Source organism: Anolis carolinensis, unplaced genomic scaffold (assembly GCF_035594765.1).
Source record: "Anolis carolinensis isolate JA03-04 unplaced genomic scaffold, rAnoCar3.1.pri scaffold_11, whole genome shotgun sequence".
In the NCBI taxonomy this organism is placed as follows: Eukaryota; Metazoa; Chordata; class Lepidosauria; order Squamata; family Dactyloidae; genus Anolis; species Anolis carolinensis.
The window spans coordinates 24,671,782-24,684,399 of record NW_026943822.1 but is presented as its reverse complement, the minus strand read 5'-3'; the positions used below and the strand labels follow the sequence as shown (position 1 = coordinate 24,684,399).

General features: G+C 44.2%; 1 protein-coding gene and 1 long non-coding RNA gene across 4 annotated transcripts in view; one reads left to right on the top strand and one right to left on the bottom strand.

Moving 5' to 3' along the window:
• rora (RAR related orphan receptor A) overlaps positions 1–12,618 on the top strand; it is a 188,133-nt gene that overhangs the window by 129,131 nt on the left and 46,384 nt on the right. The window contains exon 1 of one of the 3 annotated variants that reach the window (XM_062963437.1): positions 7,406–7,846. The exons of the other annotated variants lie outside the window; for them this stretch is intronic. Within the exon in view, the coding sequence (XP_062819507.1) occupies positions 7,816–7,846 (31 nt within the window). The 5' untranslated portion in view covers positions 7,406–7,815. Of the gene's footprint in view, positions 1–7,405; positions 7,847–12,618 lie in introns of those variants that run through there. 3 annotated transcript variants of the gene reach the window in all.
• The window catches only part of LOC134293987 (uncharacterized), a 53,342-nt gene continuing 50,215 nt past the window's right edge, over positions 9,492–12,618 (bottom strand). The window contains exon 4 of the long non-coding RNA XR_010000956.1: positions 9,492–10,574. This is a non-coding gene — a long non-coding RNA (uncharacterized LOC134293987). The remainder of the gene's footprint in view (positions 10,575–12,618) is intronic.

Sequence of the window (12,618 nt, the reverse complement as noted above, 5' to 3'; positions counted from 1 at the left end):
ATAATTATATCTGAAGTTAAGTTCAGCTGCTATCTTTTGAGGACAGAATGAAGGCAGAATGAAAGGTTCCCTTTGGGGAGCTCAGACTCCTGCAATGTTCTAGTCAGCAGGGCCTTGACACCAACTTGCCCTATCCATACCTAAACTGGTGTTTTTGCAGTAGTCTCTTCCTATGTATGCTTGCCTGAGAATGGAGACCTGCAAAAGCAACCATCCACTGTGTCCCCACTGTAATTATCATTGTGTCATCAGGTCATTTCCAATGTATAGTGACTCTATCGGATGTTTTCCTCTAAGAAAGGGCCATCTGTCCAAGGTTACCCAGTGAGTTGCCATAAGAGTTGGTCTCCAAACATTCCAGTTAAGTTCTTGTGTGACTGGGGTTATTAATGAGGGGAAAATAGACCAGGCTACACCAATCTGCTTTTATTCCCGCCTTCTGGGAACAGCAAAATTCCTTCCCTGTTTCTCCTCTCTCCTATGCTGAATGAATTAAATGACAGATATTCCTTTCCCTCCAATTCCTTCAAAGGCCTTTTCTTAGTACTCAAGCTTCTATTCTCAAACAACTTTGCACTGAGCAAGACCTTGTCACTGTGTATTTCTGGCCTCTCAGTTTTGCGACTTGAGATCCGGGGCAGGGAGAGAGAGAGTCACTCTGAAAAATCTCACAGGCTTTCTTTCTTGTGTTTGTGGCCTTAGCCAACACTCTGTTGGCTTTAACCGGCTAGCCAATCAAATAATAAGTAGAAGGCAAGAAAAGTGTGGCTACCTTTCAGGAACAGCCCATAAAACACAGAAAGTTTTCCATCAATTGCATGCCGAGAAAAAAGATCTGCAAGTGAAAAGGGACACCTTGGAAAAGTTACTCCAGAAGGAAATCTAATACATGGTGCTGTTTCACCCACCCCAAAATAGATGCCTCCGTTTATGTAAACTTGGTAAAATGTGTTCAGTAAACATGATCAGAGCTGACTCATGCCCACTGCATGACGTGTAACCACATATAAAACTGGAATCCTTGGTTTGCAATATATTTTTGGGGGGAAAAGGAAGAACCCATGACTATATATATACATATAGCATATTTATCTGTTTCATCATGCTACACCGCAGATGTAGAGGGATGGTATTCTGAGGGATAATTTGAGCAAGCTGTGTACCAAATGAGAAATGCCACACGTCTGGGACTCTGAAAGCCCAATTGCGTACCTGGAACAAGGTCGAGAGTGTGTATTCACCAGCTAGGTATTTCTGGAGTATTCCTCTTCCGTGAGCTCTGGACAGAGATTGAAAAGCCTGGGTTGCTAATCAAGGAAAGCTGGGAAGCCATATCCCTTGCAAGTCTACCAGGCTAGGATTTTTTTAAAAAACCCAACTATGTATGAGCTCTCATATTTACTGCCGACACAAATTACTTTCAAATGCTGAAAGGAAACCACATTGTTGAGGAGGGGTGGTTTGTGTCTTATAAGCATCACTTCAGAGATGTGGTTGTAGTCATGTTTCCTGCTTCATTGTATTACCTCTCACACTACAAGCTAACCAAAGAGGGTTTTTTTTTGCTCTATGTCTTTGTGTCACTGATTTGTAAATGTACTTAGCAAGTTTCACCTTCCTGAAACCTTACTGGCGGTCTTGTGCTATGGCATGCTAACTGGTCAGGTTTGGAGGGCATGAGCATTGCCCAGGTCCTGATTTTGGGGTCAAAATCTCACAAAACTGCAGAATCATAGAGTTGGATGAGACTCCAGGGTCATCCAGTCCAACTCCCATTCAGCCATGCAGGAATACAAAATCAAAACACTCCTGGCAGATGGCCATCAAGCCTCTGCTTAAAAACTTCCAGAGAAGGGAGGTCCACCACATTCTGAGGTAGCAGCATATTCCACTGTCAAACAGCTTTTATTGTCAGAAAGTTCTGCTTAATGTTTGTGTGGAATCTCTTTTACAGTGATTTGAATCCATTGCTCTGTGCCCTAGTCTCTGGAGCTACAGAAGACAAGCGGGCTCTATCCTCAATATGACATCCTTTCAAATATTTAAGCACAATTTTCATGTCCCCTCTTCACCTTCTCTTCTTCAAGCTAAGCATACCCAGCTCCCTAAGCTGCATGTATTTTCCAGGCCTTTCAACCAATTTGGTCTAAGTTTTCATCCATTATACATAATTTCTGAGGCCCTGATGGGTTGAGCAGTAATACATAACTGATACAAATGAATGGTGTACTGGAAGACCAAAGTGAAATCTTGCTCTGGTCAAGATGGGTGCAAATTGGATGTAGGATCCCATGCTCTTCACATTCCTTCTTCCACCAACTTGGGAAAAAAAAAACAATTTAATCTGCATCATTTAGTTAGAAACTGGTGTTTAGCCTTTGAAGGCACTGAATACCTATCCTGCTCTGCAAAGAGCAGGCATATTTATTGTTCGGGCTATACGTCAATCTTAATAACATGGCTCCACCCTCATAATTGGACAGTGACTTTGTAGGACAGACACACGCCCTTCTGGTAGGCTTCATCAACCACCTCATTTCCTTATGTAACACATTTGAATTCTCAGGCATTAGTCAACATCATGAACTCCACCCACAAAGGTCTTGCTCTCTCATTGTCTTCCTCCTCCTCTTTCTACTCCTCCTCTTCTTTCATCCTCCTCTTCTTCTTCCTCCTCCCTTCTCCTCCACCCAGCTTGTCTGTACCCTTCCTGAACTGTGATTTCTAGAACTAGACAAAATACTCCAGGTAAAATCTGACTGAAGTACAATAGAGTGGTGCGATGACTTGTCTCTATCTGGACGTTGTCCTCCTGTCAATGCAGTCTAGAATGGCATTGGCTCGTTTGCCTGAAGAATCAGACTGCTGACGTATGCTTTGCCTGTGGTCTACAAAGACCCTGGGATCCTTCTCACATGTACTCTGTGAGATGTACCCATCATTTTTCCTGCCTAATATTTTACATTTCTCCCTGTTAAAATTCATTTTGTTAGGTTTGGCCCAGCTCTGTCAGTCTTCTTGGTGTGGATCCATGCACGAGGCAGCATATTTGAACATATTCCTCAGGAGCAAGGCTATGGCAGCTGTCACCATGGGTGCAGGCTCTTTGGAATTTGTCATGCCACCACTGTTGGCATGTGAATCTGTATCTTTGCCAGACATTCACCCATGGCTTCTTACTGTCTGGTCTGGGGTCCTTCGGCCTGATCTCCTTGCAGTCCTGAACCGCTCAAAAGGGTGGCTTCATGCTGCTGGAATATCTTCCATGGCTCCCTTCTTTTCAATCTGACCCTTATCTTCTGTGGCATGGAAAGTGATGTGGAGCAAGCATGTCATAATGTTTCTCTCTTCTCTGACAAGCCTTTGAGTAGCCCTGTCAGGAATGATTGTAAACGGAACTGAAATAATCAAGAACGAAGTGTCTGCGTGACACAGAACTCAGAAGAAGTCTCACCAGTAATGGAAGGGCATTGCTAACAAGTTCTCAGCAGAGATATATCTGTGTGTGTGTGTGTGTGTGTGTGTGTGTATAATTTATAAGCTTCCTAGTCTTCCACAATCACAGACTATTTTGCTTAGCTGGACAGGAGGTTCATCTATATAGTCTTCTTCTTTTCCTATTGCCTTCCACCTTGTGAAGCATGTTTGTCTTTTCTAATTAATCTCATCTTCTCATTTCTAGCTGGTGGCTACAGGACAATCTTTTCCAGCCCTTAGGCTAATTTTGAACCCAGGTTGGGAGAAAAAAATAGGGACTATACATTGCCAATGGTCAAGAGCAGAGACTATATCATTTATTTAAACTGCCAGTGATCCTTTTGCCTTACAATAAAGGTTGGTCTGTGGTATGGAGCTGTGCGTGTGTGTGTGTGTAAAAGACTTCCTGTCACACAACTGTCCAGTACATCAGATGTCATTCCCGATTACCAGTTTCTCTTCATCTGCGCTAGGAAGCAAATACAGATCAGTAATAATTTACAGTTCCGTACCTTAAGGTTAAATGTCTGACAATCAGACGAAACTTAATGGACTGTGACATTGTTCAAGCCATTGGCCTGACATGATTTGCCGTGTCGTAAGGAGAGAGAAACAGTGATCGAACCCTGCATTAACAATGCATTAAGCCCACTTTCTGTGCTGTATGTCCGTTGCCTTGGTGCATCTTTTTTATTTTTGTTTTTTAAGAAAGCAGCAATGCTGGGTTATTATGTGTGGGGGGGAAATCATAGGCCTGTAGCAACAGAGAAGACCTTAAACAGAATCTTGTTCACTCTCAAAATTATAGCTGTGGAAATTTGTTTCTAGTCTGTCCATATTGCTTTGATCTTGGACGGGACCATCTCATTCAGCTTTCAGGGCAGAATTGAGTGACCCACTAAGCAGAGTCCAACCATGATTTCTCACTGGTGCGTTTCAATCCAAATGTGTTCAGTCCTTTGCTCTTCTAAACAGGTTCAGCACCTTGGAGAGCTCCTTTGACATTGGAGAGTGGGCTTTCTGTCCACTGGCATGGGAAAGCCTCTAGAAAAGTGGTTCTCAACCTGTGAGTCTCCAGGTGTTTTGGCCTACAACTCCCAGAAATCCCAGTCAGTTTGCCAGCTGTTCAGATTTCTGGGAGTTGAAGGCCAAAACATCTGGGGACCCACTGGTTGAGAACCACTCCTCTAGGACCCACAAACTTCAGATCTTAGTCACAACTTGAATAGAGCTAGTCAAGGCTCTGAAATGTACCCGTCCATGGATTCAGAACCTTGGAGAGTGCTTTAATGTTTGAACTGAAAGCCGAAACAAACTCCCCACTCTATTAATATGAAAGCGACCAATCTTACACTGCCAAAATCCCATGGAAGACATGTGTCTCTCTTGTTGTATCCTGATTGTAACTCCCAGCATTCCTTATCACTAGCTATTGTTTGCAAACAGCTGCAAGGACTTGAAGGCCAATAAGATCTGGAGGAGCATTGGTTCACAACCCTGAATTACGGTTAGGGAAGTACTGTTCAGGACACAGTCTGCCGACCTATTTGTACATGTCTTTTCCTCCAAGAAACATGGTGAAAACTTTGATCTGTCACCACCTTCATATTGTAAGAGAAGAAAAATGTCATCTTTGCTCAGAGAGACAGCTTTGCCTCTCTTCCCCCCCCCACCCCCGCCCTTTCCTCTGCTTTTCATTTTTGTGCCATTATGTAAACACTTGCCAAAACACTAAAGTATAGTTTCTGGGTCCAGAACATCTGCTGTTCATTCAGCCTAAATGTAATAATTATTGCTTTTGTCTCTCATGCTGCTAGCAAAATGCAACAAAACAGAATAATGAAATACTATGAAAATGCCTTTCATGAAAGGCTGGAAGTCCCTTCAGTGCAAGAAACGCCCCTCGACTCTGATGCCCTGCTTCCTTTCTTCCAATGGCAGAAGCTCTGCTTGCATAACTGGGGCCGATGGGCCCGCCCCACATCTTCAGAAGGAGCCTTTGCCCTAATGAATTTGTGGTAGAGATGGGTCCAGTCGGCACCAGCCTGCCCTCCTATTAATCCACAGGCAGAAGCAGAGAACATGTCCAGCAAGGGACGAACGGGGGCAAGGAACGTCTTCGAGTCTGTGGGCAGGGCTCTCGTTCAAAATAATTAGCAACCAGAGGGGGCCCAGACATTAGCCAGGCGGCATGCTTTTTTGTTTATATGTATACAAATGCTGCTTCCCCACTGGGTTCCCAGGGACTTGTGATTTTGGTCCCTCAGCACTGCACCACTGGACTCGGATCCTGCAGCTGGACGGGGAGGCCATGGAGGGAACCTCCAAAGGATGAAATGGAGGCCTGAGGAGGGCTACAATCCACTCCAGGGCTTGTTTGTCCTTGCCTTTGTCACCCTGTACCATCTGCCAGATGGGAACAATTCAAAAAAAGAATATGCTGGGTGAAATGGATCCCCAAGAATGCTCTAAGGTGCAGGATAGGACGGGACAGGGGATTTCTCCTGGACTGCAGGCAGAAACTGAGGAAACTGTAGAAACTGAGGTGTCTCCCATTGGTTCATCTAATCCAAGTCTTGCCAAAGAAACCATGGAACATCAGCAAAGAGAAGAAGCTGTGCCATTGTTAGACCTTGGACTTTATATGATGACCAAGTGAAAGCCCTAGTAGTGCAAAATCCACAGACTCCAGTGCCAGGATAGGTATTTCCTGTGGATGAGAAGAAGAGGTGTCTAAGATTTCAACCCAAATGGTTCAGATTTCCCTGGTTGGCCTATTCCTTTCATGTACAAGGTGCGTTTTGCAAATACAGTGTGGAGTTTGGAGGAGAAGGTGGGGGCAAAGGTGCTCATCAGCAGCTTGGTCATTGGTTGCTAAACCATTTATGCAATGGAAAGATACAATAGAAGTCTTCACTAGACAACAAAAAACAGAGTCCCATCAGAACGAGTTGCGCTTGGCTGAAAAAATGGTAAAGGTAAAGGTTTCCCCTGATGTTAAGTCCAGTCGTGACCGACTCTGGGGGTTGGTGCTCATTTCCATTTCTAAGCTGAAGAGCCGGCATTGTCCGTAGACACCTCCAAGGTCATGTGGCCATAGGCATGACTGCATGGAGTGCCGTTACCTTCCTGCCGGAGAAGTATCTATTGATCTACTCACATTTGCATGTTTCGAACTGCTAGGTTGGCAGGAGCTGGGGCTAACAGCGGGCACACATTCTGCTCCCGGGATTTGAACCTGGGACCTTTTGGTCCGCAAGTTCAGCAGCTCAACGCTTTAACGCATTGTACCACCAGGGGCTGAAAACTTCTTGCTAATTCACAGTGGAAAACGTCTCGGGGAGAAAGAAAATCAGAAGAAAACAAGAAGAAAATTTCTACCAATTGTGGAAAGGATTGTCCTTTGGGACCCACAAGAAGTGGCTTCAAGAGGAAGCAATGATTCAGGACCTGTGACCTGTGAAGAACCTTTGCACTATGATGGTCATTTCAGAGATCTCTTGTTGAGATCTCCTGCCACATCAGGAGACACTGGCCTCAAAAGTCATGGGGGAGGGGGGGAGAGTTTCACCCCCTCCTGATTTTTTTTCTGGCTACCGGCCTGCTTGTAGGCACACAAGAGCAACAACATGGGTGAGCTGGGCTTGTGAAGAGGTTCTGCCAAAGTGCAGGGATCCTGTCTTTCAGAAGCAACGTAGTGGGTGTCAGGGACCGACCTCTCTGGGGCCCCTTCCAGGGCGGCGTCTGCGCTTCTGTGCGCCTTTCTCTCTGTCTCTCTCTGTTTCTCCTCCTCCTCTGGGGCCGGGAAGAGGGCGGCCCTGGCGGCGGAGCTACCGCTGGTCACATGGAGGCTCAGCTGGGCCCAGAGGAGGAGGAGGAGGAAGAAGAGGAAGAGGAGGAGGAGGAGGAAGAGGCGGCGAAGGAGGAGGAGGCTACCGCCGGTGCCGCCGCCGTGGCTGCTGTTGTTGCAGCTGGAACTGCAAGGGCCGACCGGGGCGACTGCTGACGGAGAGCAACAAGAAAGAGAGAGCTGGTGGCCAGGAAGAGGGGGAGGAAGAAGAAGGTGAAGAAGAAAGAGAGGAACGAGGACGGCGAGGCGCACTTGGCGAGGCGCACTTTCTCCTCCCGGCATCGGCCGAGCCATTCCTTCCTTCCTTGATTCCTTCTTTCCTTCCTTCCCTCCTTCCTTCCTCCTTTCTCTCCTTTCTTTCCTTCCTTGATCCCCTCCTTCCTTGACTCCTTCCTTCCCTAATCCTTTCCTTGATTCCTTCCTTCCTTCTCTCTCTCTCTCTCCTTCCTTCCCTCTCTCCGCTCCGCTGCCCACCCCACCCCCGACGAATGATGTGTTTGGTGATCGCAGCGATGAAAGGTGAGTCGGGGTCTCCTCTTTCCCCCCAACACACACACACTTTGGACTTGACTGCTGGGCTCCTCTGAGCCTGATCCCCCTTTCCAAGGGTCCCTCTCCCCTCGGCGTGGCTGGAGAGGGCTTCACTGGCGAGGCAACCCACGCGTGGGGACTTTGTGTGCATGCCTCCCCCTCCTCTCCCTTTCTAGACCAAGGGGAGCCAAAAAGCCCAGGCTAGGGATGTAGGCGACCACCTGTCCCAGCCATGGGCCAACTTCGGCCCTCCCTCCAGGTGTTTTGGACTTCAACTCCCACCATTCCTAACAGCCGGTAGGCTGTTAGGAATGGTGGGAGTTGAAGTCCAAAACACCTGGAGGGAGGGCCGAAGTTGGCCCATGGCTGAGTCCTGTCCTCGCCCTTGTTCCCTGGGCTGGAGGCAGCCAGATGGACTTTGCACACCTTGCAAACAGAGAATCCCACTCTCCTGCCGCCCCCTTTCCCCAGCTCTTTCTGTGCAAGACTATTCCATTTTACAGGAGAAAATTAAAGATCTGGGTAGGCTTGAAAGGGAAATGTTGAACTAGGCAGCGACGTCCATTTAAGAGCCCAGCCCTTCTTGAAAGAACAAGCCACTCTTTGAGACTCCTTTTTTAACCATAAACTTTGTGCCGAGCAGATACCTAGGAAGACGGCAGTTATGTGTGCAGAGTGGCGTATAGTGCCTTTTCTCAGCTGAACAAGAATCTCAGATCTTTGCCTGATTAACAAAGCTTTCCTGGGATACATTCTTTGGGAGATCAGTTTTAGGGAGCCAAGCTTTGGGAACAGCACTGAATTATTTATTCGCTGAAGCGTGTTGGCGTATCACTCCTGAAAGCAAAAGTAGCCTCTCCATGGGACGATTCTTGGCCCAGCAAAGGAGACCTGTTACTAGCCATGCTCAGCAACATCCAGAGTCAGAACAACATTTCCCCCCAAATGCAGGATTCTCTGCGCTGTATGAACAGTCTCCTTTCCGGGGATGAGGCAATTTTTGTTTTGCTTTGGTTTTCCTGTATGTCAGATATTTCCAATATGTTATTGTTTCGGTTCTTGCGTAATGAGCCACCTGTCCAAGGTTTGTAGGATTGGAAAGCAATTCATGCTTTTCTGACCAAAGTTAAATTGTGACTTTTACCGCCTATATATTTTGGAGAAATACTGACTGATGTGCAAAGTCCATAGATGGGAGAGAGAGTCCAAACTCTGGAAATGTAATTCCTTCCGTCTGGTAACCGGCTTGTAAAAAGTCTGGGTTCCTCGGCTACAGAATGCTGGAAGAGTCCAAAATGGCCAGTTTCCAAAGTATATCCGTTTTTCAAGAGGCGCAAAAGAGAGCGCTTGAAGTGACCTTGGCGAAATCATGGAAAATCAGACGCTTTCGCATCCTTCTTGGTGCCTGTCCTTAATAGCCTTGGTTTGGAGAACACGCAAGGGAAGTTTTGCATTTTTTGTGCCTGAGCAAGAAATCTAAAACTTTCTATGGAATGTTTTCAATTAGCCCTTGTGCTGCACAATGAAGTCATTTTGCAAATTCATATGCAGGGTTGAAAAACAACAAAAATCGTGGAGTAACTGAATGTGAAACCTTGATAGAAATGTGTTTTTCTCACCATGACATCGTACTCTGTTTTCATGATGCTGTGTCTCTGTTGAAATACACAGTTTGCATTTTGCATCGTGACTGGAAGTCATAAAGATAAGGAATTGGACGCAAGTGTTTTTAAAGAATGGAGCCCATAAAAATGATTATGTGCATATGTTGCTTGTTTATAATGGCGCACCGTGCTAATTGAGTTCTGCTTGCATTCAGCTAAGCTTACTTTGTCTCTGCGTATTGTTTGGTTGTATAGGGAAGGTGTAATTAGCTTAAAGAGAGGGGATGGTTTCATTATTGTTCTTACACAACCCTCACTTATAGAGACAACAATGAAGAGGCTTTAAAGCATCCTGGTTCTAGCCACTTTCCATATAGAGTTAAAGATGGTCAGCTGGGAATTGCTTCCAAAGAAGTTATGCTCAGAACTACAGCTTTAGCACACTTGATGTGAGAGGAAATATAGAGGTGCAATCCAATGCTTATGAGGTTGCACCGGGTCCATGAAACTGAATCAGTGCTCACCCATCCATGCACCACAGTGAGGAGGCCCATTGGGCTGCTGTTGAGGGAATTATCTATAAAATATTTGTGCATTGTTTAGAGATATTTACGTCTGAATAAAAACATCCTGGTAGTTAGTCATAAGGACAAAAACATTTTTGTAACCCTAGCTTAGTGTACTTTATAGATACATCTTCAAGGTTAACACTCTATGTGTTGTCAAAGTCTCATTTACTCTTTAAACCTTCTCATGCGCATGCACTCTGGTCAGAGCTGTCATTATTACCCAATTACAATGACGCTTTGCACTGCGTCGTTTTGTCCATACGTGTGTTTGTGTTGCAGCTGGCTTTTTAAAAAATATAGTTGCAGGTTTGTTCAGATTTATAAGCAATGGTTTATGAGAAAAATCATTACGAAAACATTACTAAGGTTCAGTATGGTCTGGTCTGGGAGGAGGTCCAGGGAGATGACACCAACCCAGGGGTGCCACTGGTCTGGCAGAATTGTCTGCAAAGCACTCTGTTCAAGCTCCGTTGTCATGGGCCGTAGGACTTGTAGAGTGTTTCATTTCAGTGAAAGTTGTATCTGGGTATATTGTCCTCTGAACTGTCAATGAAAAGAGATGCCATGAATTAGACCACTATCAGACAAAATTTGAAAAGGAGATTGGGATTAAACAGAATACCTCCGGAATGGAGATATGGAAGGCCATTGGAACCAGTATGTCTGTGAGGATTCTCCCAAAGAAGATTTTCAGTGGATTTGGTTTTTTGTTGTTTTAATATGTGTTCTTTAGGTCTTGGTTGTCCTCTCAGTAGTGATATACAATGGGAGAAACCAACTTCTGGTTATGACTGTAAATGCGTCTTCGTTTTGAGTCATATCACTTTGGTGTTCTTAGTTCGTTTCAAAGGCTGCAGGACAAATTCTTGCTAGCAGCAATTCAGTTGCTCCCATTTTGGGGGGCACAGTGATGCCCGACTGCATTGGCTTTTGGCCTTTCCAGATCTCCCTAACAAATAGATGCATAGAAATCATGATTCTCTCTCACACCATCAAATTCGCTCTCAAATCCCTTACCTCTCTCTTGAACTGACCTCTGGCTGCTGGAAAATAATAGGTCTTCTGTTGACATGTTCAGAGACCAGAAGCAAGAGAGGAGAATTTAAAAAATTCTAAGCCAAAATGCACACAGGATATGTAGAAGTATGTCTAGGTGGTTAGAATATTTTATTTATTGTTGACGCTGCTTTTGAGGGAATGTATAGGGAATGTTTTGAGGGAATGTTATTTATAGCTTCTCTGAAAATGAAGTCAAATAATTATATCTATATATACCTGTATAGGGAGACATTAAATTCTTTTACTTTGAAATTAAGGGTCACTTGCACCCTGCAAGTCTTATGTCAAATAACCTTCTCTGGCTCCCAAAAGGATAAACTGCCCCACTGCATATATGAAGCAAACAAGAAATATCACATCTCCATTGGTGGAGCTCATTCGTAGGCTACACTCGAGGTATGCTTTGGAGAAAGAAACCTTCCAAACAAAATTATTTCAATGTTTTAGGCTTAATACACTTGAAGTCCTAAGATATTGTATAGTTAACCAATCTGAGCCCTTGAGAGTATCTGTGTAATGAGTGGATGAAATTATTATTTGATACACAGCAAGATTAGTATACAGCAAACAAGAACACTATGCTGGTTTTTGCATTGGATCACATGTCGGACACTTCCCAAGTGTCTAGGACTATGTGATGTATTGGCTAATAATGCATGCAAATCCAAGTAGGGTGGCCTTTTGCAACTGACCGGTGGTGATTTTGTTAGCGCTGATTGTTTTTAAGTGCTGGCCAAGGTCTATAGGCACTGCACCCAGTGTGCCGATCACCATGGGGACCACCTTGACTGGCTTGTGCCAGAGTCTTTGCAGCTCGATCTTTAAATCCTCCTCCTATTATTATTATTATTATTATTATTATTATTATTAAACTTTTGACAATATTGAAATAATTATTAAACACTTAAAATGATAAAACACCATTAAAAGATGAATAGCTATTTAAAATGTTCACTCTAAAACAATACAGCACCTCAGCCCATTTAATGCATCTATTGTTCTTTTTAGACTCTGTAACGTCCTTCAAAATATGTCAGAAATACTAGCAATGATCTTGAAAGGCAGAGCTGTTACTTTTAAGGAGATAAAATGATGTTATAAAGAACTGTTTTGCAAACTGACTTTTGCTGGGACAAAAAATAATGAACTATTACTTATAACGTAGCTTTATATGCCTTTGTAAACCAGTCCCCCCACATCATCCCCACTATGTACAGTAGACTATTCACAGAATTTAGAGACTGCTCTCTAAATTATCAAATTAAAAATTTAATTTAACTAATCTAATGTATCTAATTTATCAAATTCCCATGAGGTAATATCAAAACATGACATATGGTATCATTACTCAAAAACAACAAAAACAAAATGCCCCTCAAGCAGTTAATTCGCATTTCTAAAAATGTTATATTGACATTAGTATTTCTCTGACATCAGGCCAAACAGGTAAATGTACTGACAGACCCAACTATAGCTATAGATAGGGAAGAATGAAGCTGAAAAAGAGAGGCATGTCTGTATTCACCTA